The sequence below is a fragment of the Brugia malayi genome (assembly GCF_000002995.4).
Source record: "Brugia malayi strain FR3 genome assembly, contig: Bm_v4_Chr3_scaffold_001, whole genome shotgun sequence".
Classification (NCBI taxonomy): domain Eukaryota; kingdom Metazoa; phylum Nematoda; class Chromadorea; order Rhabditida; family Onchocercidae; genus Brugia; species Brugia malayi.
In genome coordinates, this window is record NW_025062477.1 from 7,752,226 (window position 1) to 7,770,102 (window position 17,877).

The 17,877-nt window shown below is 33.1% G+C and overlaps 4 protein-coding genes across 4 annotated transcripts; 1 reads left to right on the top strand and 3 right to left on the bottom strand.

Moving 5' to 3' along the window:
• Positions 1-659: 659 nt before the first annotated feature.
• On the bottom strand, positions 660-2,273 carry Bm3081 (Uncharacterized protein; the record flags this gene model as incomplete). Its single annotated transcript, XM_001901117.2, has 4 exons — positions 660-866; positions 958-1,169; positions 1,644-1,800; positions 2,103-2,273. 4 exons carry the CDS (start codon positions 2,271-2,273, stop codon positions 660-662), a joined length of 747 nt encoding a protein of 248 aa, XP_001901152.1.
• Positions 2,274-3,079: 806 nt separating this feature from the next.
• Positions 3,080-5,321, top strand: Bma-eif-6 (Uncharacterized protein; the record flags this gene model as incomplete). The annotated part of the gene is made up of 6 exons (XM_001901118.2): positions 3,080-3,186; positions 3,536-3,688; positions 3,744-3,864; positions 4,273-4,332; positions 4,460-4,581; positions 5,147-5,321. The coding sequence occupies 6 exons, from the start codon at positions 3,080-3,082 to the stop codon at positions 5,319-5,321; spliced, it is 738 nt and encodes a 245-aa protein (XP_001901153.1).
• Positions 5,322-5,937: 616 nt separating this feature from the next.
• Bma-pola-1 (Uncharacterized protein) lies at positions 5,938-14,364 on the bottom strand (the record flags this gene model as incomplete). Its single annotated transcript, XM_043080346.1, has 27 exons — positions 5,938-6,080; positions 6,336-6,429; positions 6,601-6,717; positions 6,807-6,914; positions 7,057-7,232; positions 7,472-7,570; positions 7,702-7,774; positions 8,098-8,229; positions 8,287-8,425; positions 8,505-8,704; positions 8,962-9,096; positions 9,245-9,367; positions 9,731-9,871; positions 10,008-10,111; positions 10,214-10,445; positions 10,576-10,705; positions 11,008-11,124; positions 11,348-11,520; positions 11,748-11,905; positions 12,079-12,163; positions 12,226-12,386; positions 12,539-12,677; positions 12,868-12,942; positions 13,243-13,347; positions 13,542-13,648; positions 13,974-14,122; positions 14,231-14,364. 27 exons carry the CDS (start codon positions 14,362-14,364, stop codon positions 5,938-5,940), a joined length of 3,549 nt encoding a protein of 1,182 aa, XP_042936280.1.
• Positions 14,365-14,627: 263 nt separating this feature from the next.
• Bm6604 (Uncharacterized protein) lies at positions 14,628-16,391 on the bottom strand (the record flags this gene model as incomplete). The annotated part of the gene is made up of 6 exons (XM_043080347.1): positions 14,628-14,844; positions 15,131-15,261; positions 15,459-15,526; positions 15,725-15,820; positions 16,020-16,119; positions 16,221-16,391. The coding sequence occupies 6 exons, from the start codon at positions 16,389-16,391 to the stop codon at positions 14,628-14,630; spliced, it is 783 nt and encodes a 260-aa protein (XP_042936281.1).
• Between the last annotated feature and the right edge of the window lie 1,486 nt (positions 16,392-17,877).

Here is a 17,877-nt window from a genome sequence, read left to right on the forward strand (position 1 = left end):
GGATTTCTCGCTTCAAATAATTATGCCGAAAACACGATTTATACATCGCCGTGGTTCGATCCAAATGTTCATAATATTTGGTATTACTTAGAAGTCTTTCACTGTTCCATGCCTTGTACATTGGATATATTCTTCTTATATATATATATATATATATATATATATATATATATATATAAAAAACAAATCCTCATGTTTTTGTTCTGGTCGTAACTTTCCTCATAAAACAAAAATTTATATCTCTACTATATTCTATTTTTAGTATTTTACTAATAAAATCCCTTCACATTCCTAAACATGAAATGAAATGATTCACATATATGTCATAAGAACAGCTTAAAGGTGCTACAGTTTGAAATTAACTAATAAAACGCTGCTTTTATATTTTATGCATTTTTTGCCTTTACATTTTATGCAAAAAAGAAAGTGAAAGTTTAATATAACTAAATAGTATGATTGTGCCACTCCACAAAATTTTGAAAATGTTTGGAACTTCTTATGTGATAGTCATATTCATGTGAGAAAAATTTATTCAACTTAAAAACAAACGAAATTAATGGGACTGATAAATCTAATTTAGAATGTATCAATATAGCAAAAAGTTTAATTTAAAGTGTATCAGTACTGTAATTCTTCCGAAACAAGCAAGGAATTTGAAGTCATTTATTTTCAAGATGTAATTTGGAAAGAGAAAGATAAGCCACAGCGGCAAAATCATTTACAGAATGTTCCACAATTTTTGTTTCGTCTACAACAATCCGCTTCGTAAAAAATGGGCAATTCACAACGAACGTCTCATATTCACCTCCCTCGCCACATATATGAACACCGTATCGGCTACTGAGATCCAGCAGAAGGTTTTTCATCTCAAAAAATAAAATCCCAAATTACAGATTCAGCACATGAATGTTCATATATCATTACGACTATGCACTAGCTCTCTCTGAAAAGATATACCTCGCGTAAAGATTTCCCAAGATGCCTTGTCGATAGACCCAGTGCAGCCACTTTAACAATAATTGCTTCAATCCCAGACGAAATGATTTCATCGAACAGAACTGCTTGATCTGCGTTCCACAAGTAAGTTAATGGCTCCAAATTCAATCTTCTGCATACATTTTGAATACGATTTTTCTGGTAGCTACTTAGGATAGCACCGCTCGAAACAGCTGTAAAACTTCAGAGACCTATAAACTTATGAGCAAAGTTAACTGCAAATCAAACGTGACAATACAAAATTTAAGTTGGAACAATATTCTGCTAGCAAATGACGAATGGAAAACACTTCTGATGGTTAGAAGTCGATAACAATAAAACGTAAGAGCTGACGGCAGGCTTGATTAAATCAGAAACTTTTGAATAAGTGGAGAAGGAAATGCAATTATTAGTGAATACGACGATAATATTTCAAGGCAAATCTTCGGAAAGGAGGAACTCTGAAGGCATTTCGGGAAGTTATACAAATTTACTAAGTCAGTAACAATGCACTCAGTATCTGACCACATTCCTGAGCAAACAGTTTTATGTGAAGAGCACTCTAAAACTCAAAACGGCCAGTTCACTGAATTTTTAAAAACTCCGATTCGTCAGTCTTTCTTTCAAAAAAAAAAAAAAAGAAGATCTACTAAGATAAGCGAATATACCCTCAATATCAGGATGTTTTTGCTTAATGAACGCAAGCAACTCATATAGATCCTCCACTTCATCATTATTTTCCTCTTCATAAAAAATACCCGTTTTTATCGGTCTTCCTCGTATTTCGCGTCGATAAAGCGGAAGGCCACATGCCTCACTGTACAGCTGAAGTACCGTAAAACTAAAACAAAAACTACCCATTCAACCCTCAGTATAATTAGACAAAACGGAAAAAAAAAACTGAACATACTCACCAAGTCCAACTAGCTTTATGACCTACGATCAATATTAATTGCTGTTAGAAACTCGTACGTGTTTAAATCAGATGATCAACTTGCATATTCCATAGAGGCATAGAAAGAACCACTGCGTTACACAAATGTCTGCTAATTACACAAATGTCGTATAAGATCCAACACTATTGCTTGATTAAAAAGAATGGAAAAGAAATATGGGTAAGAATTTACCTGAACTCCCTTGTGGGCAACACACTGATACATGTAACTATCCATCTCCTCCTCATCATCGCTCGGTGGATGCAGATTAGCAAGGCATGTAATATCGTGTCCATTCCTCATACACACCATCAAGCTGTAACAACTATCCTTCCCTCCCGATACTAACCCAACCACCTTCATCGACTACCTCAGCGTAATATCATTCAAATTACATTTCTACTCAAACAAACTTGTAAATGGCGGCCACTCGACAATTCGTGAAAGACTGTTTCTTGCTCTGCCAAAGTTTTTAGGTTCTTTTAGGCAATTGTCAGTTGTAGTTAGATACGAGGAATGGATGAGTGTTTTTATGATGTGTAACGTAAAGGGAGTACGGCGCTTCAGTGTAGTTTTTACTTTGATTTTCTCCTTTTTTGTCTTAGCTGGAGTTATCATTCTCGTCCCCGTCTATAGATTATTTGCCCAAAATTCAACATTTATTAAAAGATTTAATTGACATTGCACCTTACAGTTTTGTGATGATAACCTTTAACTGATGAGTTACATAGGACGATTACATGCGTCTCTCTTTCGAAAAGCCCACATTCAACCATTTTTACGTGCGATTGTTATTGCACTAGAAATTCATTAGTTGAATATATCGAGAGATGTAAACAAGAGTAGACATCTGTGTTTGCTCCTGAGGGATGATTTTAGATCTCATGATTTTAGATGAAAATCATGTCATCGATAATTTTCTTTGAACATAAGATTATGTTGTGATTCTCTTATTTATCATTTCTTACCGTATCACTTATGTCATTTCTGTTCACTGTGTGCAATTCTTAGCATTTTTACAGGTTTCACTTTTGTTTTTCAACATTTTTGCAGGTTTCACTTTTGTTTTTCAACATTTTTGCAGGTTTCACTTTTGTTTTTCAACATTTTTGCAGGTTTCACTTTTGTGTGTGTTTTTTTTTTTTTTTGAATATTTACTAGCGCAAATTATGGCTATTCGTTGTCAGTTCGAAGCAAGTAATGAAGTCGGTGTTTTTTGCAAGCTAACTAACAGTTATTGTTTGGTTGGAATTGCTGCATCAGAAAGTTTTTACAGGTTAAATAATTGCTTGTTCTCGATTAGTCGACACTTTTGTTTTTTAGCTTATTGCGCCTTAGCTTTTTTTACTCCTTCTGACAATGTTATATGTATATTTATGAGCAATTTATGTCTTTGGTGTGGTTTTACTTTTAATATTCATCTGGACGCAGTTTTTGGAGGATTTTTTCGATATTTTCTTACGGACAAGTAATATTGTAGCTTAAGGTTGAGGACAATATATTAAAGACGATGATGATTTCTCGTGTTGCAGACTGAATAAGTTCCATTTTTTTAATAATCACTTATCAAAGCAAATCGGTTATTCAGCTACATACTTTGACTTTTAAGGACGGAATTCTTTCAGTGTGGTGGAAGGTGAGCTGGCTGATATAATCCCAGTGATTCATTGCTCCATTGCTGGAACTCGAATTGTTGGACGGATAACAGTTGGTAACAGAAAAGGATTGTTGGTGCCGAACGATACAACTGATCAAGAATTGCAACATCTCAGGAACAGGTTAATATTTTCATCAGAAAGCTTACAAAAGTTTATAAAATATCACTGTTTGCAGTTTACCCGACACTGTGAATATAAGAAGAATAGATGAAAAACTATCTGCGCTGGGAAATGTGATTGCGTGTAATGATTATGTTGCACTGGTACATCCTGAAATCAGTAAGGAAACTGAAAAGGTACCACTGCTTTCTAAACTTGTGTTTTAAATTCCTAAATTGCCTTCCTAAATTTCTAAGAACTTCCTTAAAAAAATTTTAAAAAAACTTAAAAAATGAAATTCAAGCCTATGTATTCTTTCTGGCATTATCAAGCTGCAATGATGGGGTATGGTACTGCATATTGTGGTTTAACTGTAACCTTTTTTATTATATATATTTTTATATATAGCCTTTTTTTATTGTAAAGTTCTTTTTTTTTTTTTTTTTAAAGGTATGTTTCTGGAAAAAGTAAAAGAAATAAAGCTGATATTTTGAAAATTGTTTCCATTACATATACTTGGTATTTCTTGATCTTGTATCTTTTTCAGTCGTTCGTGTTCTGGCTTTTGCTGTACTCTATCGCCTTTAACTTCTTTACAATTTCAGGCTCTGGAGGAAGTCTTACAGGTGGAAGTTTTTAGAATGAGTTTGGGCAGCCATGCTTTAGTAAGTTACTCATCAGCGAATGATTTTGTATTTATATAATCGGAAAATTTTTGTTACAGACTTTTGCAATATCAACTTTCTGTTATCCTCATAATTTATAGTTTCCATATCTTTGTGTCATTTCCAGGTTGGTTCATATGCTGTTCTTAGCTCCCAAGGTGCTCTTGTTGAAGCAAAAACTTCTCCTCAAACACAGCGTGAGTTAGCTGCTTTAATTCAGGTCCCAGTTGTCGCAGGCACCGTCAACAGGTAATTGCTTCTGTTCTTTATGAATCTGGCTTCATTTTTTAAAAATTAATTGTGCTTCTGTAAGTTATGGCATACCACCACTATCTCCTGGTCATTTGATTTCTAACATATTTTTAAATATATTTTTCATGCAGTTTACCCACCCTTAGTATTTTACTTGTATGAGGTAGTTAAAAAGAAAAAAAAAAAAAAAACATCAGCTACAATAGTACAATATAGCAGTACGGTGTTAGTCAATTATAAAAACAATAGTTTCAATCCTGCATGATTGAGACATCTTGTTCCTTGTATTTTATGTTGAAGATCCTTTGATGTTTTTTGAATAATCCTTTGATACTTGTGCATATAATGGAGAAGGTTAGCAATTTGAAATCTTATATAAATTATTCTTCTGGAAAAAATGTTAATTGCTGTATGTGGGGAAGAAATTACACGCGACCTCTTCTAACACAAAATCTGGGTCCCCAAACCGTTCACACTTTCTCAACTATAGTGAGTGTTAGCCTTTTTAAATCATGAGTGATAAGTTTGATTGTCGGACAGATTATATTCATTTTCTCTGCAGGGGTTCGGACCTAGTTGCTGCTGGCTTATGTGTTAACGATTGGATCGCTTTTGCCGGTCTCGACACGACAAGTACAGAATTATCAGTAATTGAATCTTTATTTAAACTTGGTGATCGTGAGGCATCAGCTATAACCAGTGACATGCGGGATGCTCTGATTGATAGTACCATGTAATGGAAGATATATATCTACGAGGAATAGAATGTGATTTCTCCAGAACAAATATGCCCACCAGGATTAAAATTCCTATATGTTCTCTAAATCTTCTTTATTCTTGTACACTACGAAAACATTTCCATGTCTTCTTGATTTTTCTGTCTCTCTGTGCTTTTCCCACAGCATTATATTTCATAGCAGACTTTTTTCAATTTCATTCCTTTTAGTGATCAAAATTGTTAATAGCGAAGTAATGTAAAATTAAAAATTCTTGTAAATTGATGTGTATATTCCGGCTAACATAGGAAGGCGAATCAGAATCTTGAGAAAGGGAGAAAAAATATTTTTTTTAAAATTCCGATCCTGTTTTTCCAGTTAATATAGTGGCTGTGAAATTAATCTTCTATGCCTGAAACGGCATTTTAGCATTTGAAAAAATTCCACTTAATTTTTAGTCAGTTAAGATAACCAACGAATAAGGATCTCCTAAAAAATGTAAACCTTGCTAAGTATGTAGCACAAACAGAAATCGTAAAGAGAAATAGCGAGTTTTTTCCAAACTTATTTTAAATACATAGGTCAGTTAATGGAAACCGATGCATAAGGTTGAAAAAAGAAACGTGTGCTATATAATTTACGACGGTCTCATGGTAGAAAACAAGTATGAAAGTGATACACAATTGTACTGGTTATCAGCAATATACTGATCACACAACGAGAGTAGTTCAGCGAGCAGAACAGTAGCTTCTTTCCAATCGACTCTACATCGTAATTTCACTGGAAAAGAACATTCGGTGATTTAATTTTGGTGTTCGAAGAAAGCGATGTAGTTTATTCCAGTTCAAAAAATGAAGACTAATGTACAGTTTGGTGTCTAGCCATTCAATTATCTAGAAATTCAGATGTAACGGATTTCGCAATTTGTCTTCATCAAATGTTAAGATTTATGAATATATTTCTCTTAAAAAAACTGTCATTCCGTAAAAGAACCTCGAAATGTAAAAATGAAAGATAATTCTAAATAAGGCAAACTTCTCTGTTCTTCGGTAAAATTATCTATCGCCTTCATCACGTCGAACAATGCGTGATAGAAAACCAGTTGTTGATAAAGCGCTTTTGATGAGTACTGACATGAAAAAGCAGAAATGTAGAAGTAATGTGCATCTGAATTCAAATTTATAAACTTTAACAAAATCGAGAATACTGTTAATATGTGAGAGATTTGTGGAAATTGGAAATAAGCGATAAATGTGCATTTCAGTTTTTGTTATTTGTTTATCGTATATTGAATTCTTACTTCTCTACTCATAAAGCCATTTTTGCATTTCGGACATGGAACACCTTCTCTTGTCCATGCCAAAACTAATGTTCGTGTTCGATATGCACAGCCAATATCATCACATACATATGAAATCTAAAAATAACAGTGTGAAGCTGGAAATATTTCCAGCAATACTTAATAATTCGATGAATGAAACTTGCCTTGTAATAATTAGAAATCACTCTGTCAAGAGTTAGCTGTAACTGGTTATATAAATATGCACCAAAGCATAATAAAGAATTGTGACAAATGGAACACTCACTCAACCACAGCTTCTGTTTATCGTTGTCCTGCAAAGTCATTAGAAATATTGTAATAAGCATAATCACAGAGTAAGTAAAGCATGTCATCAGTACCACTAATCCAAAATTTCCAGTGTAAATTTTTGTGATGATTACAGACTATTAGTTAAAAAACATAAAGAAAACTTACATCTTGTATCACACATTCACGAACAAGGAATTCATGTCCGCAACCATCATTTGGACAGACAAACTTAAACGATTCACAACGCTGAAGACTGTGGTATGAAAAACACAAAAGTTGCTCTTCCCTATCCACATTTTCCTCATGTACAGCATGTTTTTCATATATCATACTATCCAAACCTACGATAAAAACATTACCATAAAATACACTAGTTGATTTACATTATAATATTTCTGCTGCTCTAGCGTGGAAACTATTTTGATTGCTAGCAGATACTCCAAATCAAAAAGATACTAACATTTCCAAATAAAGAGAAGTAAGGAAATATGATGAACATGTAGCTCAAGTTTATAGTTGAATAGTGTTTCAAGACTTGATTTTAAAAAACTCAAATTTTCATTTTCTCTGGTAAACAAACCTAATGCTTGTGCTACCCAAGCTTCATTACACTCTTCGATTGGAACACACAACCTGCTTACAACTGGAATAATCTGCTGCACCAAATAATAATGAAAGTCTAAAAAACGTCTATTCTTTAAAAATGCGCAACATTTATTTCCTTAATAATTACATTATAAAACAGTCCAACTCAACGAATCAACATGTAACTATCCAAAATGGATAGCAGCTGAAGACTTATTTTCTCACCAATTCTGAGGTTATTTTCCTGAACTTCTGTTAAGTGATAAGCACGCTGAGTAGCCGACTGTCCACTACCATCCTAAAACTTAAGCTTGCAAGATAATTTATGATGGACATAGTAAAATTAAGAACATTTGTGTCCCTTATTATGTACAACACAGAAAACAAGTATATCAAGCAGTATTAACTGCAGTTTGTGGTGACCAAGAAAAGTCAAAGTATGTTATGACATTTCAGAGAATAAGTCAATAAAGTATTATTCACCAAGCCAAAACGATAAAGTTCTCAGGTAGGATCGAAACGGTTTCGGTTGAAAGCAAGCTACGAGTTAACTTCCCATCCAAGATGATTTGCGAGGCACATGCTTTAAATAGATTTGAAATCAATTAATTTAACAAATACCTCACAAATTATATAGCCAACCGTATCACCCCGATGAAATTTGAATTTTCCGGTTGCATTGAGTCGTTGAGCAACAACTGCATGAGGCTGAATATTGATATTTGTATATTCGTCGGGGTTCCGAGTTAATTGCTAAAAAAGAATTATCTAGAAGTTGAAGTTCTTGCTTTAAAATTGTAATTAACAAACCTTAAAGATCTGAAACATCGAAATTTCAAGTAGTTCTTGAGATATCTCTTCTTTTAATTTCTGCAAACGACTGTGAATTTGTTCAATAATTTCATCGCGATTTTGTGATTGCACTGATAGGATTATATCTAATATTTCGCTGTAATAACAAGATAAGATGTTCAGAGATTTCGAAAAATTCAAACAAATTATACACAGAAAATTTTTAAATGCGTTACTTTCCAATCTCCTTTACAATGAACGAATAATCGCGGCGAACAATGTCCAGACCCTTAATTTCACGTTTTATTTTTCTTTCATCGTTCAAATCGACTGCTAGACCAGCGTACTTTTTCTTTTTCAGTAACAACAACTTTATAAATATACCATCGATATCAATTTCCAATTTCTTATAAGATTGGTTTATTATTTTTTTGATCTGAAAGCTATGTTAGTAAAGACTGATAAAAATCCGATGAAAAAAAGCATCAGCAGACTACAATCCGAAAGATTCGGCTTATTATTTTGGCTACCATTATTTTGACACAATAAAAAGTTCATCCAACTATTAAACACTAATTTGGATAAAATTATATTGCTTGAATTGATATATGAAAACAAAGGAAAGCAAGTCATAGGAATTCTAAGTCCTAGAAACAAAACAAAAAAAGATTGAATTTGGAAGCAAATATTTACATCGTTCCCCAATTTTTTTACATGCTGCAGTTCGGACCGTTCCGAGAATCCGGTATTAATCATTACCGAATCAGTATCACCATAAATAACAGAATAACCACTCTTTTCGACCAAATCTTTTGTGTGCATAAGAATCTGTAGGACACTTATATTATTTTTAGTAAAAAAAAATTCTAGTAAAGTTAAAAAACTACAGATCCATCCTGCAGCAAATATAGCAGTGCCATACGGAATTTCACTGCACTTAATTACTGTTATTGGCTTTAAGAAAATAAAAAAGTACTTCTCGTCCTTGAGCTGTTATCAGTGCAGCAAGCGGTTTCGCATAAAAACGCGACTGTTGGAAACCGAGACATCCGTACATGCTATTAGCTGTTAGCTTTAATCCCATTTGACGAATATCATACTGAAAATACCTCTGCATAAAATTTCATGCAGGAATCCCTCTTCCACATTGCTACTTAAGGAAATCATTTGAAACATGGAAATGAATAGACCAGTCAATAATAGTAGTCTGTATTAGCAAAACAAAGCCAGTATTTTTTATACAACATTTGTTTAGTCGCTTAAATCAATAATCTATACCAGATTAAAAGGTTGTGTATAATGAAGGAATTAGTGCACTGTGAGTATAATGAACAAATGATGTGAAGAGCATACATCTGACTGAACCAAGACGAAAGCTCAAAAATCTAACTGTATTTATATTTCCTTAATCTCACACTACCTGTTGCATAAACTAACAGGAAACACGATTGAGCTACTATACCTGTTGCCTTTGTTGCTCTGTAAGTTTTTCGGATTTCATCATCCTTTTCACATCACGTCTCCTTTCCACTAAAGATCGAATTTCACGCGGCAATATCCCTTCATTTGCATCAGTCGGTAATTCCGGCATTTCATTTTTGTCCTACATTTTCTTGAGATTACAAACATCAGCCTGTCTTCACGTAGAACCTTGAGCTACCAAGGAGGATTTTATAAAATATTCTCTAGTTATATGGTGCAAGAATATCCTTAAAATCTTAGAATAAATTTCAACAAACCTTTTTGGACATATCAACAGTGGTAAAACAAATGTTATATTCCTGAATGATACTTGGATATAAACTATTGAAATCCAATAGCAATATAAACGTATCATATAAGCCTAAAAAAGAAATCGATTTTACAAATTATACATTCGCTTGAGAACAACTTATGGCAATTTAAAAAACTGGACATATGAAATTTATTAATCTAAAAAACTAACCCATTTTTGGATCCAACACCAAACCACCCGCGTACTGTCCCTTGCGGTTCTGCAGGATTTTATTATAATCTCCCGGATGATTATCTGCACTTCTGGTGTCTCTCAACTGCGATTGCTTCCTTTTCTTAGAATCTGATTGATATTTATTTGGTGCAACATAACCAGCTTTGTTGAATGCATGTAATAATAAATATTCATTTCGTTCTGCTCGTCCACCCAACACTGTCCTTGACTAAAGCAAAAGAATAACGTGGAATTTTAATGAACATCAATTAAATTAATTTAAATGGAAAAAAACAAATGCTAAGTGTTCAACATTAGTTCTTTATCACATAAGGTATATGTTTTCATAAAATTCTTACCAGTACGCCACCCACAATTTTTGTAATTTGAATAAATAACGGCAAAGCGTTGAGCTCAACAATAATAGCAAGAGATAACCAAGCATCCATCCAAGCATTGTTGATAAATCTGATCAACTGTGTTGAATTCCTTAAAACCATTTGTGCAGTCTTTATAACAAATCAGTGCCGATATACAGTGTTATTATAACTGTCATTTAGCGCGATCTAGCTAATCAGCAGTTCGACCAATGTTGGGAAAACGATGGAGAGCATAACGAACATAGTTCGCATTATCAATAATAAAATAATATATTCATTCGTTAAGCTACCAGTCAATGAAGTAACTATGTTCCAAAAGATCAGTTACTCCTCAAAATGAAAGAACTTAGATAATAGATCCGATATTAAAATCCAGAATTAAAAATAGGTCTAAAATACTGAAAGGGTTACGCAAAGTGAGTAGAGATATCTTGTTTCTCTGCAAAATGATGATTTATTCCAAGCAAATCAGACGATAGATCATACAGGTCATAGCTTCGCATTCTCAGTAGCTCCATAGCTGATAATCTGCAAACAGAGAGTTCATTTTAAGATACTTCTGGTCACAAGTTTAACACAACCTATCAGAAAAGAATGTATAATAACTAGCTGCAAGCAATCAGAGTCCAAAAATCAAATTAGAGTCAAGAAATCAGAAGACTTTCTATTCCTAGTATGACATTGTAACAGTGATAGAAATACTACAATAATTGTTCCGGCGTCTTCACTCAAACATTATAGAAAATATCACCTGCTGTCTAGAATAAAACGTCCAGCCGTCAGTTCCCACTGCGAAGTTTTCATATGAGCTGCTTGTCTAGCTTTAACTGAACGCTTCAAACGGCTCAAACGTGACCAGTGAGCAATACCAAGCTTTTCTATACGTGAAGATAATATAGTAAATTGGGTTGCTAAGTCGTGCCCCTAAAAAAGATCAAATTTAACTCTTTACAAGTCAAAAGATTTCTCGATATTAATATTAATCATAAAGAACTTTTTAAACATAATAGTGAGGATATATCGATGTTTCATATAGCTTTTAAATGTAAAACAAAAGAAGATGAAATCAGAGATCCTGAAGAAAAATCCTGAAAAAACTGAAATTCTAATTTCATCAATAAAATTTTAAAAAAATAAGAGAGAAAACTTACCGCATATGCATCAGGATCCAGATTTTGCAATTTACACAAGAAATGATTAAGCATATGACGCTCATTCGTTGTTTCATAAACAACAGTGTCCATTCCCAATTGCTTCAGATTTATTTTAAGGTCAAATGGATAGGCAGAAAAACTTGGTTTTGTAAGAACTGAAAAATAAAATCAAAACTTCTGAAAAGTGCTGTGATTCGCAGATAAGGAAAAATAACAAATTTATAGTGCTTGTTTCAATCTGCAAAACATAAAATAAAGTAAAAAGTGAAGGGTATGGAAGATTTCCTTGGAATATAAATTTCACTGATAGACATGTTAAAAGACATACTGCAGAAACGTTCCAAAAAATTTCTGTTCAAAGTAGGATTTGTAGTTGTGCATTTTCGGTCAAATATACAGGAGATAGAAACAATCTGAAAAGAAATAAGATCCTCACACACTTGAAACTCCAGGGAAAATTTTTTGCCAACCGAACCTCGCTTTCTTTCTTAGAGTTGATTATTGTAACTATGTTCACTGTCAACAAATTTAGGTTCGGTGGTGGATCTGAGCAGTCACTTATGGAAATCGATTTCATTCGTTCCATATCAACCGTAAATTCATGTTTGACATAAGTTACTTGAAGAGAAGAGACATCTGAAAAATTTCACTTTGTTTAATGATTTATAATATTTCTTAAAAATTTGATTAGATTCCAAAATTGAATTGTTGTTCTTCAAAAATAAACAATAAACATCAAGTTTCTGAAATCCTAAAAAACAATGACGGAGAATTAGCTTATTACGAACTACAGCCAGAAATTTCTATCCACGAAGGTCCTTTCATACCGGTTTCAACCAACAATCTTTCCATGGCATTAGCAGTTGTATTAAAAACATGACTGAATGTTTCTCCACTCAGATCCATTGGCAATCGTGGATCATTGAACTAGAAAATCACTACATTTTCTCAGCTTATATTACTTCAGTAAAACTAAGATCTCATTAATTCTTTCTATATGTCAACATAATTATCAAAAACAAAAAAGATACAAAAGATACAGCTGAAATGTAACATCACAAAATAATTTTCTAAATTTATAATGTATAACAAATTCAAAGAAGTTTCGTGAACTTACACTATACTGCACTTCAAGTACTTGAGCATTCTGGGGTACGATTCCATCATTGTACGCAAATTTCTTCTCACATGGCTAAAAAGATTTTAAAACCTCAAATTTATATAAACTCTAAGATGCATCCCAATATTACCACATATTCAGTAGAAACTAACTTAAAAAAAACAAGTTGTTTTTTTATTATTTATATAGTCCAATTCTATGGCCTATTGTTTAGCTCATCTTAATTTTGTATAGAGAAATGTGGCGACTTTCACGCTTATTTGAACATTTTAAAATTAAGAAAACAGCAACGGTTGCATTAACATAACTATTTTCGTTTGCCTTATGAAAAATCTGAAATGTGAATTACAAAATAAAACTAAGAAGACTAACCCTGCATTTGACAACTTTAACACCCATCGACCTGAGTATTTTCTGCACTTCTTCATTAACTTGCATTAAATCCACTTCATCAGTTTGTACTTCGTTTACTAAATGCTAAAACGCAAGAAAAAAAAAAAAAAATCAGAGAAATCTACAAAAAGAGATAAGCTAATTCGCAAATAATTAAAGTAAGTGATTTAAATACGACGTATGAAACTGATACATAAAGCATTCAAAAGGTACAGTTGTGTAAATATTATTGCGAATCAATCATCACTTACTGAGAGCATAGAAAAAATCGTTCTAACCTTCTCACGAGGTAAAAAAAAAACTTGTCGCCATATATTTTTAACAACCACACAGCAGCTTTCGGAAATACTACCGTTGATCAATCGACCAAAAAGATAAACCGTTCCTATAAAGAAAAAAATGTTTAAAGGAACTAAGATATGAGCATTGAGAAAAACTTCATTCAAAATGATAGTGAGAAATTCTACTGATTCACAAATAAACACCGAAGAGCAGGAAAAAAGGCAAAAATAAAAGTAATAAACTGAAAAAAAAAAGTAATTTTTTGGACCTACATATTATTTATACCAAAACTATCTCCACAGAGAACACTGTTTAAGCAGTTCAATAAATGCATATTTTTATTTTTGACTACTGCACTGAAGGAGTTATTGGAAAATATCCGATTATCATGTGCTAACTTACGAAGTAGGAAAACAAACACAGCAGACCTGGCATCTTAATAGGATCTTCGAAAGCGTCAAGCCAGTAAAATCGCAGTACTAGTTCACCTTCTAAATTTGTACGCATAAAAGAACCAAACGTAGCAACAACACTCTCTTTCATAGGTTGCTCATTTAGCATCTGATTCCTGGATTCGCTAAACATCATAATAGATTTAGCACACTTAAAAAAAGTTTAGGGTGGAAGTGTATCATTTGTATCATTATCCCAAGTCTTTCCATCCACGAATAAGTTTGTAATATACCTGTCAGCCCAAATGAAAGATGTTTCTGGCTGTACCACTTCTTTCACGACGCATTTATCGGAATGTTTATTGGTCACAGAATGCACTTCCACAAAAATATCAGATTTTTGCGCATCCAGAAAATGACTTTTCATCACAATTTTATGTTTAGATGATATTTTTCCAGTTCATATCTAATAGTTAAACAGAATTCCAAATTAAATGAAGAATTTTTACTTAATAAAAGTTCGCTTTCCAATCATTTCAACTAAAGGAAACTAAATCAATGGACCAAATGCACCAAACACTAAGAAGATTTTCGAAACTGACAATCAGAAAAACTGCTAGTATAGCACTCAAATGTTCTGAGAATTCTCAGTTTTTGATTTTTGTTGAATTTAGCACTACCTACTGCAATTTACTCTTTGACTTGCTCTTTTGACGATTCTTTGCTAAATACCTTTCTAACTTCTTTTTCAGATATAGATTCCAAATTCGTTGACTTTCCTACATTACTTATCGGAGAGGGAGAATGCGATGCAGTCACATTCAAATGTTCCCTGCGTTCATTGAGTTTTATCATTTGATGAGTTTTGATCGAGTTTGCTGTTATTTTTGAATCAAAACAGTGATTTCTGCAAAATTGGTTTTTTAAGCCCTTCAAAAATCTGGAATAAAAAAATCGGCTACACGAAAACAAAGTGGATAAATAGAAAGCAACATATCAAATCAGAATATCCATCATTCGACGTCTCTTGCCTGAACTAGAGTTGAATTTTAGAGACTGAAAACAATCAAGAGTAAGGGAGTAACAATTACTTTTGATTTCAAAATGATCAAAATATTTGAGGACTGCAAGACCCCAATGTTTAATCTAGAAGACATGAACTGCGTAATTCTCTGATATATGCAAATGCAAACCTAATCAATGAAACATTGTCGGTTTTTGAACCATCCACTTTTTCATTTGCACTTTTCTTCAAAAAGTTTGACGAATCGCATTCATTAAGCAATGCTTCTACATCCGGGTCATCAGTTACAGTTACTGTATTCTGCAATATTAATAAAACTATTGGCACATGGTTTTATATCAGCAGGTTTTACAATCCATTTTATATACTTTTATAAAGTAAAGAAAGGCAACAAGTTGAACCTCTGCTAATAAAAACGAAATTTCCTTTCCTTTTCTCTTTCGAAACTATCTCTCCACTTTATCAGCAATAAAATCGAAAAACAGCACAAAACAAACCTCTTCTTTCATCTTTTTTATGTTTAAAGCATGAAAAAAGTTACCAATCCCCTTCCTTTTCACTTTATCTGAAAGAAATCCATAAGTAATAAACCCGATTCCTCATCATGATTTTAAAGAAATAGAATTTTATAAAAGCAATAATTTCAACAAATACCAATTGCAACGAAAATGTAGCACGTTAATAAGAAAAATAATCTGCTTGCTAGAAGTTATCGGAATTATCTTGAACTTTATCGAGAAATTAAAGATACTTGATAGCTTACCACCTCTTCTTTCCTTTGCTTTCATTGCTTTTCTTGTTGCAGTGCATTGTTCTTCGTCAAAGAAATCGAAACCATGATCAACATAGCCACTACCATCTGAAAAGAGAACTATCAAGAAGTCTTGGATTTCTTAAAGATTTGTTTCAACTAAAAAAAAAAAAGAAACTTTCTCATCATCATAGGTACCATCACGCAAAAGGAAATATAAAAATGAAAAAGATCAAGTACAAATTAAAATTTTTCTTATTTCGTAACACCGAAATTAAAATAAAAAAAGCTTCAATGAAAAAAGGACCATCATCAACAACAAAATCATCCTTCTGCCGTTCTTGCACAATTCTAACATATTCATCCTCATCCACTTCTTCATACACAGGCTTTACCAAATTCGCTACCTAAAATAAGCAATGCATAAAGAAGTAATGATACCTTTAACCTCTGCAGAACTAACTGTTAGGATTGAAAGGAACTGCAGATTCTAGAAACGGAAACATACATTTACTCGATGCACGGTACCAGCATCACGTGCTCGTTTCATTTCTTCCAACGCACGACTTTTTGACTCCTGCTCACGTGATACATGTGACCTATGGCTGCTACGTAGTCCATTACTCGCAGTTGCAGTATACGGATTCCGCACGACTATTTCTTCGTCGGATGATGACATTGCTCCAATTATTGTTTAAAAATAATGTCAACGTCATATTGTCAAGCATCCGAATCTTTTTGTGGAATGGAATGCGCTCAATTCATACACATAATTACCCTCCCCAGCTCATAAATTACGGAAAAACATGCAGCATGCATACATAACCTAGAAAATCCTTCTCAATTATCAAGTTGAAAAATTCAAACTAAAACTCTTCCCACGCTAATAGGGTCTTTGACCACTATGAAAACATGTAATCTCGGCAAAGTAAACTCGGCAATAACTAGTTGGACAGAGTGTCGGTTAATGAAAGGCCGGAAGAATAGGGCGAATTAGAAGAGAGGTCACATGTAAAAGCAAGTTTAGGATTCCTTTCTTACTGCCCTGTTTCCTTGTGAAACAAAGTAGGTTTCCTTTCTTGATGGTTCAAATCGTTGACTTCTTTGTCCATACTGGTAGAATCTCGAATCTGCACTGGTTCCGTTCTGTGTACGTGTACTGTGGGAGTCTTCGTGAAATATTTTATTATTCAAACCTCAAACTTGGGTAATGGAACCACAGATTAATATTAAAAATTATACAACATTACAATAACGAGTTGATACATAACACACAAATATAACTTAATTATAAAACATTTAAGGATATAAGCAAGCTAGACATCTCCCAACCGAGTCATACCAAACCAGGAACTATAATGAATAGCTTTGTAAGGAGGAAAATTGGGAGGGATTTTATGGATGTTAAGGTTACAAAGTGGATTAAAATCACTTAAAACAATAGCCTTTGTTCATTAGGTTCTAGCTTCGCTATTGTGGCGACATCGTATAAGTTCTAGGGTGAATTAATCATTAAAACTATGTCCTTGCGAGGGTTAATTTCATACGAGATTAGCCGTCTGTCAGTTTTCCATAGCATTATAGTCCTCACTTAAAACTCACAGCTGAAATTTTGTCGGATATTCAGCGGTTTGATAAATCATCATAATCAAAATCGACCAATTCGATCTTTTCCTTCATCAGCGCAACAGTGTAGACACAAGGAACAAAGTCTTCCACAATTTTATTCCATATCTTAATTTTATAATATCCCTGTTTCTCGACAAATCTCAAACTCAGTCTTTCACAAAACGATAGCCAATAAAATTTCATAGCGCTTCAAAAACAAACATATGACTCATTTCGAAAAATCAGTATAAGTGTTTCAAGAAAATATAAATGTTCACAAGAAACAAAAACCTAGACCATCGGTTTATTTAAAACGAACGATTAACGTTCCCTTCACATGTTAGTCTCTTCTGCTAAGTTTTGCGATTCGTTCTTTTCGTTAAAGAATTTCACCAAAGCTATTTTTAAAGAGTCACTTTCACATCTTGCCGAAAAATCGGGACGCTAGTTAGAACCAATTTTTTGTAACTCTAAAAAACATTAAATTTATATACTGCCGGATGAAAATTAAGATAGCAAGAAAAGGATTAAAAGATTTTAAAAGATTTTGGAAAGAT